Source organism: Mesoplodon bidens (genome assembly GCF_964165515.1).
Source record: "Mesoplodon bidens genome assembly, chromosome: 4".
In the NCBI taxonomy this organism is placed as follows: domain Eukaryota; kingdom Metazoa; phylum Chordata; class Mammalia; order Artiodactyla; family Ziphiidae; genus Mesoplodon; species Mesoplodon bidens.
The window spans coordinates 151742376-151753888 of NC_138160.1; the positions used below are offsets into that span (position 1 = coordinate 151742376).

Sequence of the window (11513 nt, forward strand, 5' to 3'; positions counted from 1 at the left end):
CTGGGAGGGTGTTAAGGAAGGTGAGCACAGGGACTTGGCAGTCCAGTGGTTAAGACTTCCCGCTTCCACTGCAGGGGACACAGGTTCGATGCCAGGTCGGGGGTCCCACATGCCGGGCTGCGAGGCCAAAAAAAAAAAAAGGAAGGTAAGGACAGGAATGAGTGAGGCCCAAGAATCGCGGCAAGGCCCAGGCTGCGTCCTGTAGAGTTAGTACACCTATTGAGCAGCTGGTCATCATGGACCAGAGCCGCAGACCAAACATCCCAGCCCCCAGTGCCCCCGCCCAAGCACTCTCCCCAGAGGTACCCTCTCCCAAGTTGTATCACCTTGAGTTTTTCATATTTATCTACATGAGGTCACACACTGTGTGCTTTCTTGGGTCTTGTAATAGTTCCTCCTCCTTTTTCTTTTTTTCTTGTATCCCCTCTTGCTCTTTATACGTTAAAGCAATCGGGTTGTTTATCCTGTACAATTTCCACCAGGCTGGATCTGGGGGTTGCATCCCTGTGTTGTCTCTTATCATGGTCCTAGTTCCCCATTTTTCTTTTTATTTATTTATTTATTTATTTATTTATTTATTTATTTATTTTTGGCTGTGTTGGGTCTTCGTTGCTGCACGCGGGCTTTCTCTAGTTGCGGCAAGTGGGGGCTACTCTTGGTTGCGGTGAGCGTGCTTCTCACTGCGGTGGCTTCTCTTGTTGTGGAGCACAGGCTATAGGCACACGGGTTTCAGTAGTTGTGGCTCGCGGGCTCTAGAGCACAGGGTCAGTAGTTGTGGCATGCGGGCTTAGTTGCTCCATGGCATGTGGGATCTTCCTGGACCAGGGCTTGAACCCATGTCCCCTGCATTGGCAGGCGGATTCTTAGCCACTGTGCCACCAGGGAAGTCCTTCCCCCACTTTTCTTGTAGAATGAAGGGTGGATTCTAGATTCTAGAGCAGGTTTAATTCTCTGTTCTTAACCCTCGGGTCAAAAACCAGGTCTGTCATCAAAGGGTCCCCCGTCTCATCGGTCTGTCCCTTCTCCTCCACCTCTATTCTGCTCCTCCCCCCTTCACCTAGTACCCTGCTCTGGACATTCTGGATGCCCCAGGGCCTTTGCACTGACTCTTTCCTCTGCCTGGCATACCCCTCCCACTTTTGCAGGCTATGAATCCCCTTTCCAAAGGTGTCCTCTTCCCTAGCCCACGGCGGCAGGGAGGTCCTGTTTGATCACTGCTGGGTCCGGAAAGCACAGCCCCCACCCCAAGGACAGTGGGCATTTGCTAAATGAATAAACTCTAAAAGGCAGAAGGAGGTGGGGTTAGCTTTGTTCTATTTTTAGAGAAGAGTAGATTGAGGCACCCAGCCAGGACGCCAGAGGCTGAACTTTACAGAGGACAGGGAGGGGTCTGGTGGAAGGAAAGCCCTGTTGGTGCTGGGTGGGGGTAGCATGGGTCATTTCATCTGTCCAAGCCTCTGAAAAGGACGTCCGCTTCCTTCCTCCTTCCCCAGGCCTCAATTTCACCATCTGTCCTCCTAGGGCTGGGTGCCGTGCTCACAGCCCCGCCTGGGCGCAGGACAGGCGCGGCCTTCAGTCCCGGTTTCCCCGGGGCTGGGTGCCCCCCCCTCAGTATCCCCGTCCGTGCCTCGGGGCTGGGTGTCCCCCGCCTCAGTGTCCCTGTCCTTGCCCCGGGGCTGGTTGTCCCCGGCGAGCAGCTCGGGCCCGGCCGGGACGTGGCCGCGACCCCCAACCAGCGCGTCCAGCCTCCAGGCTCCGCCTCGCCCCGCCTCCGGGCTCCCGTCACTTCCTCCCCGGCCCAGAGAAGGCCCTGCTGGGCGGCGGCGACAACAGCAGCGCCGTGCAAGCTATGGTCGCTCTGGAGAACCCGGAGGGCGGCTCGGAGGAGGCGGCGGCGGCGGCGGGGGTCGCCCCGGGCGGGCGGCGGACGCTGTGAGCGCGGCCGGCGGGTGGGCGCGGCGCGCTTCCGGGCTCTGGGGTCCCCTCCTCTTACCCCCTCCCGGGCTGCAGCCCCCGGCCCGCCCCGCCCCCTTTCCTGGGGGGTACCCCACTCGGGTGGAGCGGGGTGGTGGTGGGCTTTGTTGTCAGTGGGTGTTTCCCGGGGAAACCCCATCCCCGTACTCCCGGATCTTTGCCGGGGCGCAGGGGGCACCCCCGTGTCCGCGTGTGCGGACCCCCGGCGCTCGGCGCTGATGTCCCCGAGCTTCGGGGGTTCCAGGCGCCGCGTCGGGTGAGGCGGTGCTGCTGCGCGCGGTGTACCCGGAATCCGCGCTGGTGGTGTTCTGGGTATTTACCCACTTGCGGCTGTTCCTGTCCCCCAGCCGGGGATTTACTTACCCCCCAGCCAGCCCTGTGTACCCGGCGGGGTTGTGAGTCCCCCACCTCCCGGTGGACGCGCTCTTTGTTTTTCTCCGGGTAAATACCCAAATGAATGGGGGGCTTACAAACCCGGGCCAACACGAGCCTGTGTGTCCTGGGAAGTGGACTGGAAGCAGGTGGGCGGCCCCATATGGGTATGCCCCCCTCCCCCAGGTTCGCAGATCTCTTTCTAACCCGAGTGTTGATGCAGAAACCCAGGTGGTCCACCCTGGCTGCTGGGGTTTCATTTCTGCTCCTTCGTGTGCGCTTCCGAGTGTCCCGGGGCAGGCTGTTACCCCTTCGGTGCCTCGGTTTCCCCATCTGTAAAATGAAATAACAGCGGTCCTCTCTTTGAGGGACTGGGGTCAGTGACCCTGCACTTGGAGGTGCCCAGCAAAGCGGAGTGTCCATTCTTTAATAATTATCTTAAATAGCTCACTATTGTAGGTGTTTTATTATTTTAAAATAATTTTCTCATTTTGGTATTTTGTGATTGCTTTATTATTATTATATTTGTTATTACTTTATTGTTATTATTACCCAGAAGCTGTACTGGTCTCTACAGATGTGGTTATTTACCCTCTTTTAAGGGGCCTTAACCACTTGAAGTGGGTATTTACCTGCCAGGTGGGTCCCTCCAACCTGCCCCCATCCCCCCTCACCTCCATGCCCGGGGAGCGGGGGGGCTGCTGCTCCTTCTGTCTGCCCACCCCAGCCTGAGTCACCTCCGCTCTGAGCCCTCCTTGGTTTCCTGCTAGAGAAAGTAGGTTCCTCTTTGGCCTGTTCCTGGGGGAGGGGCAGGTGCCAGAGAGAGGGTGTGTTTGCCTAGGGGAGTGGGTGCCAAAGGCCCCATCTCAAAACCCACAGGGAGAACTGGGGGAAGCAAAGGAACCTGTCCTCCCCAAACCCAACCTGACTTAGCAGCTGTTTCCACTGTCAGGCCTGTCCACCCCTGTTGGACGCTGGCCCCTGCCATGGTGCAGACATTTCCCAAGGCCTGCTGGGTCCAGGAAGCCTCACGTGCCCCGTCTGGGTGGTCAGTTTTCCCATCTGTAAAGTGGTCTCTTTGGGTGGCTGGGGAAGCAGAGGAACTGGCCCTTGGGTGAGTGTGTAAACAGAAGTTCGGGTATTCATTCAACAAACAGCTATTGAGCACCTGCTGTGGGCCAGGTGCTGGGGACACAGGAGGGGCTGAGAGGGACCTTGTCCTTATCGTGCGGGTTAGTGAAGGAGGTGAGAATCAGGAGTAAACAAGTATGAGGTCCAGCTGGTTTCTGATGCTAACCGGTGAAGCCGGAAACGGAAACGGGGTTGATTGGGCTAGTTAGGGGGTGGGGCAGTTTCTCCCAGGAGGTAACTTTTGAGCTGGGACCAGAAGGAGCCAGAGAAAGGGTTCTTCAGGCAGGAGGCTGAGCACATGCAAAGGCCCTGAGTCGGGCTGTTGCAGATCAGCTTGCGATGCAGTAAAATGGGCCTTGTGCCTGGAGCAGGGGCAATGAGGCAGAGAGAGATGGGTGTTGATGTTCTGATGTGGATGTATTTTATATAAAGTTTATGCTGTCCTCCACCCCTCCTCCCCAGCGTTCATTACAAATCTGCTGCCCCCTCCGCCTGCCCTCTCTGTGGCTCCAGGCTCTGCAGTCTGCCCCAGGCACCTGCTGGAATCTGCTGGAATCCGAGAGGGTAGTGTGGCCCCAGGAGGCCTGTGGGACCAGGCACCAGACCTGCAATGCCAGGCCAGGGAGAGGCTGGGCCTTGTCCTGAGGGTGCTGGGGAGCCACAGGTGATGGTAGAGCAGGTCAGGGAGCAGCCGGATCTTAGTCCAGCGGGCTGTGGTCTGAGGGTTCCAGCGAGACCTGAGTTTGAGCCCCTCTGACCACTGTGGCCCCAGAGGGAAGCAGGAGGCTGGATGGTTCAGGGGAGTGGTCCTGTTCAGACCAGGTTCGAATCCACGTTCTGCCCTGGGTCCCGAGGTGACAGGGAGCCCCATTTCTTGGAGCCCCATGTCCTGAGGGCCCGAGCTCTCTCACTGAGTCCCACCCTGCTCTGAGGTTCCCCGACAGCTCCCCGCGGATGTGGTCCTATTATCTGCCCCGCCAGGCCACCATCCTGGCCTCCGTCCAGCTGCGGGGTGGCGACACAGGCCCTGGAGCCACAGCGAGGCCACAGCTGAATCTGGAGCTTGGGGTGGGGGTGCCTGGGCCTCAGGAAGGTTGCGTCCAGCCTCAGAGTTGTGGGCTGTGTACTGACTTGAGTTGCCCTGCCCTGTCCCAGCTGCCCTCTTTGCAGCTGTGGGGTCTTGGGATAATGACTTTGCTCCTCGGTTTGCAAATCTGTATAACGGGCATCAGAACAATAGTACTTGCCTCCTGGGGTGATGGTGAAGGCGATCGCTTAACCAGGCTGTGATCAGTGGTGTGGCCCACAGGGTGAGCTCCCAGTCACAGGAGGAAACCAAACAGGTGGCAACTTGGGGAAAGGTGTGTGTCCTGGTTCCTTTTGGCTCTGGTGTCCCCTCCCAGACCAGCAGGGGCCATCGTTATCCCCACTTTGCAGAGAAAGAGCTGAGGCTCCGGGTCACACAGTAAAGCATCCGTCGTAGCTGGGATTCAAACTCAGGGCTGAGCTTCCAGGCTCTACCCCTGCCTGCGTGTCTCCTAGTCTCCTATTTTTCTTTTTCCTTGGCTGCATTACGCAGCTTGTGGGATCTTCTTTCCCCGACCAGGGATTGAACCCTGGCCCCGGCAGTGAAAATGCCGAATTCTAACCACTGGTTGTGTGTCTCCTATTGATGGGTACTTGTGCCTGCATGAGTTTACCCACCAGATAATTTTTCATAGATTTTTGCCTGAAGTGTCATCCATGGAGCCTGCCCCACTCTGACCTCAGACAGGGCTGAGGCTCATCAGCCTATTTCCTTCGTGATCAAGATGTAACAGCCTTTCTGGCCGGGGCAAAAAACTTAAGGCTGGGGACTCTTTACATATGTATAGACCTTGGTGAGTGTGGGCTTCAATCCTAACCTCTTTGAGGCACCTTGTCCCACTGTCCTAGGGCTTCATGGCATTTTCTAGCGCCTGTTTGTGGGGCAGGGGTCATGCTTCTCTGTTTAATTTGTGTCTTGGGAACTTTGAACACTAGGAAAGTTTGGGTGGAATTCTGGACTCTGGGTTCTACTCAGTCTTGGAATCGTGAGATTTTGCTGGAGACCTGATTGGGCAGTTATTTTTTTGAGCATCTACTGTATACCAGGCAGGGCTACAGTGGACACCAAACCCTGCCCGCATGGAGATCACGGTGGGTGGTGGGCAGGGTGTGACCATCATGAGAACAGAGCAGTGAGGGGCCGGGGTCCCCCGAGGAGGTTTGAGCAGAGGCCAAAAGGAGATGGGAGTGAGCCATTCGGAGCCTGGGGTGTGGGCACCAGGTGGGGGCAGAGCTGGTGCAGAGGCCCAGAGGCCGGGCTGCCTGGCGGTTTGGAGCGGAGGCGCAGGGTGAGGAGGAGGGGGAATTCTGGCACCCTAGACCCTCTTAGGCTCAGAGTCCACCACTGGCTCCCCAGCGTGAGGGTTTCTGAGCCGGGTGGGACCCTCCTCTCAGCCTGTGGTCAGGGGTTGACCAGGGAGGAGGCCCTGCAGCTTCTTGCCCGGAAGTTTCCATTCAGTATCCCCCCCTCCCTCCTGCGTGGCCGCCTGCCACCTGGCCCTCGGGTCCCCAGCGGGAGGCCTGCCTGGGCCGCTAATCCGTCTCCAGGATTAGTGCCCAGTGCTGGGGGGGTGGGGGTGGGGGGAGCCACTCTGTCCGCCTCCCCCATCCAGCAAGGGGGCCCCTGGGGCATGAGTCAGGTGGACCGGGGCATCACCTTAGCTCCTGGGGGCCGTTTTCTGGGTTATCTTCTGTTGGAAGCATGGGGTTGGGGGTGAGGGGATGCTCCATCAAATGAAGTCTCGAGAAACTCCCAGAGGAGGGAGACTGTGGGCCTCACCAGCTTGCAGCTCAAACCTGGAAGCCTGGGGGAGTGGGCAGCAGCTTTCTTGGCCTCCCACCCAATGTGTGGCTCCCCTTCTCCGAGCCTTGGTTTACTAACCTGTCCTCAACGGTACCTGCTTCCCGGGTGATGTGACGATGAGACACAATGACATTTTAAGGGCTGCACATGTGATAGGGGGTGAGCTTCCCATTGTGGAAGGAAACCAAGCAGGGGATGGCTGTGAGAGAGTGGCGATGGTAGGGTTGTGCCTGGGCGTCCTGGTCTGTCTTGGCCCTGAGGACTGCCCCCCAACACCCGGCCCACAGGCCCCTTCCAGGCTGCCTGCCCGCTCTAGCTGGCTCCCAGGTGAAGAGGCTCTCAGCCTCCAAGCGGAAGCAACACTTCATCAACCAGGCTGTGCGGAACTCAGACCTCGTGCCCAAGGCCAAGGGGCGGAAGAGCCTCCAGCGCCTGGAGAACAGTGAGCAAGGGTCGATGGGCGCCTCCTGGGGACTCCTAGGCCTGAGACAGCAATGGTGTGCATGTTCTGTTATCTGAGCCTGGCCCTGAGCTGGACAATGAGAGGGAGCTCTGGGCATTGGAGCTGGGGCTTTAAAGGAGGTGTAGGAGTTCAACAAGCCAAGCCAGGGCGAGGTAGGAGGAGTTCTGGAGGCTGGATGGTTCCTGTGCCTTCTGGGAAAGACAGCTGGAGCGTGGTGGAGGGGAGGCCGGTGAGAGTAAAGGCCCTAAATATAGAGGTGTGGGGGAGGAAACATGGTCCTCTGGACCCCATGGAGCCTGGCGGGGGGGGGGGGCTCGAGGGGGGGGCCCGAATGCAACCCCCAGCCCAGAGACCGTCTGTTTCCATCTAGCCCAGTATCTCCTGACCCTGCTGGACGGAGGCACACCTGGCCTGGAGGATGGGGACCTGGCGCCCCCTGCAGCACCCAGCATCTTTGCTGAGGCCTGCAGCAACGAGACCTATGTCGAGGTGGGGCCCCGTATCCTGCCCTGGGTTCCCCCGCCCACCACCCGGCACTGCCTATGCTGGACCCTGTGCCAGGAGCACCCATCCCCTCCCTGGTCCCTTGATGAATGCCCTGGGTCTCCCTCCAGAGGCCTGAAACCCACCCACCCCAGAAACTTCCAGCACCCGTGGTTCATCTGCTTATCACACTTGGAATTACTGATGTTATTGGGGGTGTGTTTGGTTCATTTTGATTCCCCGCCCCACACAGGTGGGTCCGCAAGTGCCCCACGAACTCCTGGCCGGCCCAGTGGTCACATGTGTGCACAAGGAGTATTTCTGTGCACTTGTGGCCCCCCCAGTGTACATTAGCCAAACGGGGAAACTGAGGCTCGGGGGCTTGCAGGCATTAGTCAGGGCCTGCCTGCCTCTCTTCCAGGTCTGGAACGACTTCATGAACCGCTCTGGGGAGGAGCAGGAGCGGGTTCTCCGCTACCTGGAGAACGAGGGCAGGAGCAAGGCGCGGAGGAGGGGGCCTGCCCGCGGGGAAGACCGGCGGAGAGGTGGGCCTGGGTCGGGGGTGGGGCTGTGGGGCAGAGGTATGATGGGGGGCCCGGCCTGGTGTGGGAGGGCGGGGCCAGGGCAGGTGGGGAGGAGCCCGGTGGGTGGGTGGGGCCAGGGTAGGTGGGTGGGCCCTGGCTGTGGGCGGGGCCCGCGGCTCACTCCCACCTCTGCCCCACTGCATGGACTCTTGCAGAAGACCCGGCCTACACGCCCCGTGAGTGCTTCCAGCGTATCAGCCGGCGTCTACGAGCCGTTCTCAAGCGGAGCCGTATTCCCATGGTGAGTACCAAGCCTGGCCTTGGCCTTGTCTCTTTCCACTTACCTGGTCTTTTCTGAAGGCCCTTTTTCTCAGCTTTGCAATCAGGGACGGGGTGAGGGGAGACCAGTAACCCAGTGAACGTGGTGTGATGGAGCAGACAGGGTAGGATACAGACTAGTGAGATCCGAGTGCAGGACCCAGGGTTGGGCAAGGGTTCTCCTTGAGGGTGGGAGGGACAGGGGCAATGAAGGTGGGTTTTGAAGGATGTGTAGGAGTTCACCAGGCCAAAGACTCAGAGATTCAAAGGTGTGGATGTGTCTGAGTGCCTGGTATCCTTGGAAACGGTTAAGTAGCCTCATGTAGTGAATCAGAGGCCACATTTGAACCCAGGGCTTTGGGCTCCAGAGGCTATCGTGGATGTGGGGGGCCTGGACATCTTGGCTAGGGTGCCACAGTCGGCCTGACCCCTGGGCCTGTCTCTCCTGCAGGAAATGCTGGAGACCTGGGAGGAGCGGCTGCTGAGGTTCTTCTCTGTGTCCCCCCAGGCCGTGTACACGGCCATGCTGGACAACAGGTGACTGGGTGGGTGGGCGTGGGTGCGGTGAGCTCCCCCGGTGTCTGGCTCTGGCCACTCAGCATCCATTCCCTGCAGCTTTGAGAGGCTCCTGCTTCACGCCATCTGCCAGTACATGGACCTCATCTCAGCCAGTAAGTGCCTGGCGGCCCCTGGGACCCCAGTTGGCTGATTCAGTCTGGGGAAAACCAAGGCTGGGCTTCCCCGGGGTCTGCTTGCCCCGTGGCAGGCTTTGGAAGAGGAGGGACAGCGTGAACACAGAGGCGGCAGTTCGATGTTGCCTTAATTCATCAGAAGCGCCTGTACCTCTGGCCCCACAATGGATGATGCTGTGCACACAGACACCCCTCCATCTGCATCTTCAGGGCTGGGGAGAGAGGGGCCTGTGTGGGGCTGATGAAACTGGGCCTCCAGGGACCCCGAGATGAGATGAGGGGACCCTGATGTCTGCAGAGTTCGCATTTAGCTGTAGCCCCCCTCCACTGTGACACACATGTGACTTCTGGCAAGTCCCTCCTCCAGGGGCCTGTGTGCCCCTTTTATGATGGGAGTGATCTTGGGACACAGTCCACCCCCATGGAGGGTCCTCGCAGACCCCTGCTGGCCCTTGGCATCCCATCGGGTCCTCTCTCTCCAGGACCGACAGTCTCTCTGCCTCCTGCCTGGAGTTGCTGAGGAGACAGTTTCCATGGCAACGCCAGGATGGTTCCTCTCAGGCTGCCTGGGAGGGAGATGCAGTCCCCACACTTGCTTTTGTTCCCACTGACTCGGGATGGAGGGGCTGGACTGGGGGTACCTCTCTGCGGGTGTGGAGCCGTGGCCTGAACATAGGAGGCGGGGCCTGGCAAGATGGGGAGCAGGGGAGAGGGAGCCGCCGGGCCAGAGGCTGGGAGGTGGGCCCAGCTTGGGTTGTGTATGGCTATGGTTCAGGTTTTGGGGTGACGGAAGGTGGGTGAAGGGGAGGTTGGTGGGGCCTGGGCCGCCTGGGGCCTAGGTGATTCCCTCTGAGGGCAGGGATGGAGGTGGGAGACCAAGGGTCGGGGCGGGACCCTCGTTCAGTCCCCTTGGCCTCGGGCCAGTGTGTCTCGGTGGTGTGTGCGTCTCTGTGCCCGTAGGACACGGAATAAGTAACGGGAGAGGAAGGAACAGCTCGAGCTGCTCTCAGCGCCTGGCCTCGGACCTGGGGGGTCGGGGCAGCCCAGCTCGTGGGGACCTGGGGCAGGACAGGCCGAGGGCTGGGCTGCTGTGTGCCGCAACCCTCGCCTTCCTCCCTGTCTTGCCTGTCCCCCGGCAGGTGGTGACCTGGAGGGCAAGCGGCAGATGAAGGTCAGCAATCGGCACCTGGACTTCCTGCCGCCGGGGCTGCTCCTGTCCGCGTACCTGGAGCAGCGCAGCTGATGGCGGCCCTGCCCCCGGCCCCGCCTCCCCAGTGCCAAGACCTCCTGTAACATCACTAAAATATCTTTATTATTTTTAGAATTTTCCCTTGGAAACGTGCTCTTCCCCTTGGGGTGGCTCCCGCACCGCACCCCTTCCCTGCCCAGCTTTCCGGGTTAAAGCTGGCGGCTGGGCTGCCCCGCAGGAGCACAATCTGCCCTACTCCTGCCCCGGGGCCTAGACTCGGGAGGAGACACCCGGCCTGGTCACTTCCCTATCCCTTCCTGGGTCAGTGTTTTTGGCCCCGTGTGAAGCTTAAGCGAGGAGGGAGAGGCTGGGTTTTTATCATTTTTAATGAATTTGGTGTGATTTGTTGTAGATTTTTAAATTTCCCTTTTGAGAAGAAAAACCAAAAACTTGCCCCAAGTGATAAATTGGGGGGCTTCATTCCAGTCCCTGCTTGACCCTCTCCCAGCTTTTCGCTTGGGTGGAGGGTCTCTGGGGCCCTGCCCCTCGCCCTGGGAGCATTACGTTTTGTGTGTGTGTGTGTGCGCGTGCGTGTGCATGTGTGTGCCCCGCAGCCCAGGATGGAAGCTGCGTCTTAAAAGCTGGTGTCACCCTCTTTTTGGAATGTGTGTTGCCCTCCCCACTCCCCTTTGGTGGCTGTTAGGGCCCCGTCTGCTCTACACGCCCCCCTCCCTTCATACTGAGGATCTGGGACTTCCAGCCAGAAGCCTCCACCCTCAGACTGTCCTGTTCCTCTCTCCATGTCCCCTTGCTCCTGCCCCCAGCCTGGCTCTGGGGTGTTCTCATGCTGGTCACCCTGGCCTGGCACAGGAAGCAGGGCTGGAGACTGCACCCCTGCCCTGCACCCCCGTGTGTGTGGCTAGTTGTGCTTTGGGAAAAGTGGAGCGTTCAATAAATTTCTGGTGCTCTGGTCTGCTGCTGTGGGGTTTTCCTTTGGGGCAGGGCTGGGGGCACGACAGGCACTCACGATGCCCTGTGTCCTGGTCATTGAGGGATGCAGGCCTCAGGGGATGAAGCTTGGTTCTGAGTGACACCCCCCGTGGAGGCAGGTGTGTGGGGAGACTCTCCTAGGAGTGGCCTGGCCCTTGGCTCTGCTGCCCTGGCTGGTCCCCTCCCAGGTGCCCAGGCCCAAACCCCAGCTCTGCCACCTTCCAGCTGTGTGACCTCCAGAAAGGTCACTTGTGGGACTTCCCTGGCGGTGGTCCAGTGGTTAAGACTCTGCACTTCCACTGCAGGGCTGCGGGTTCGATCCCTGGTTGGGGAAATAAGATCCTACGTGCCCCGTGGTATGGCCAAAAAAAAAAAAGTCACTTGTGTGAGCTTCCTGGGTGGCTGAACAAAATACACCACACTGCAGCTTAAAACCACAGGAGTTTATTGTCGCCTGGTTCTGGAGGCCAGAAATGCAAGATCAAGG

The 11513-nt window shown here is 59.3% G+C and overlaps 1 protein-coding gene across 2 annotated transcripts; it reads left to right on the top strand.

Annotated features, from left to right (window-relative positions):
• Positions 1 to 1803: 1803 nt before the first annotated feature.
• On the top strand, positions 1804 to 11007 carry R3HDM4 (R3H domain containing 4). 2 transcript variants are annotated; one of them, XM_081231173.1, is made up of 8 exons: positions 1804 to 1932; positions 6655 to 6809; positions 7180 to 7319; positions 7735 to 7858; positions 8053 to 8138; positions 8607 to 8692; positions 8771 to 8826; positions 9987 to 11007. In XM_081231173.1, the coding sequence occupies exons 1-8, from the start codon at positions 1850 to 1852 to the stop codon at positions 10088 to 10090; spliced, it is 834 nt and encodes a 277-aa protein (XP_081087299.1). In that variant the 5' UTR covers positions 1804 to 1849; the 3' UTR covers positions 10091 to 11007. The 2 variants fall into 2 exon arrangements, with proteins under 2 accessions (XP_081087299.1, XP_081087300.1); XM_081231174.1 differs by having other exon boundaries at positions 7201 to 7319.
• Positions 11008 to 11513: the final 506 nt, after the last annotated feature.

Coding starts and splice junctions, on each gene's coding strand:
- R3HDM4 (XM_081231173.1), top strand. CDS start 1,850: ATGGTCGCTCTGGAGAACCCGGAGGGCGGCTCGGAGGAGGCGGCGGCG. Junction 8,693..8,770: donor ACGGCCATGCTGGACAACAG/GTGACTGGGTGG, acceptor CATTCCCTGCAG/CTTTGAGAGGCTCCTGCTTC. Junction 8,827..9,986: donor CATGGACCTCATCTCAGCCA/GTAAGTGCCTGG, acceptor GTCCCCCGGCAG/GTGGTGACCTGGAGGGCAAG.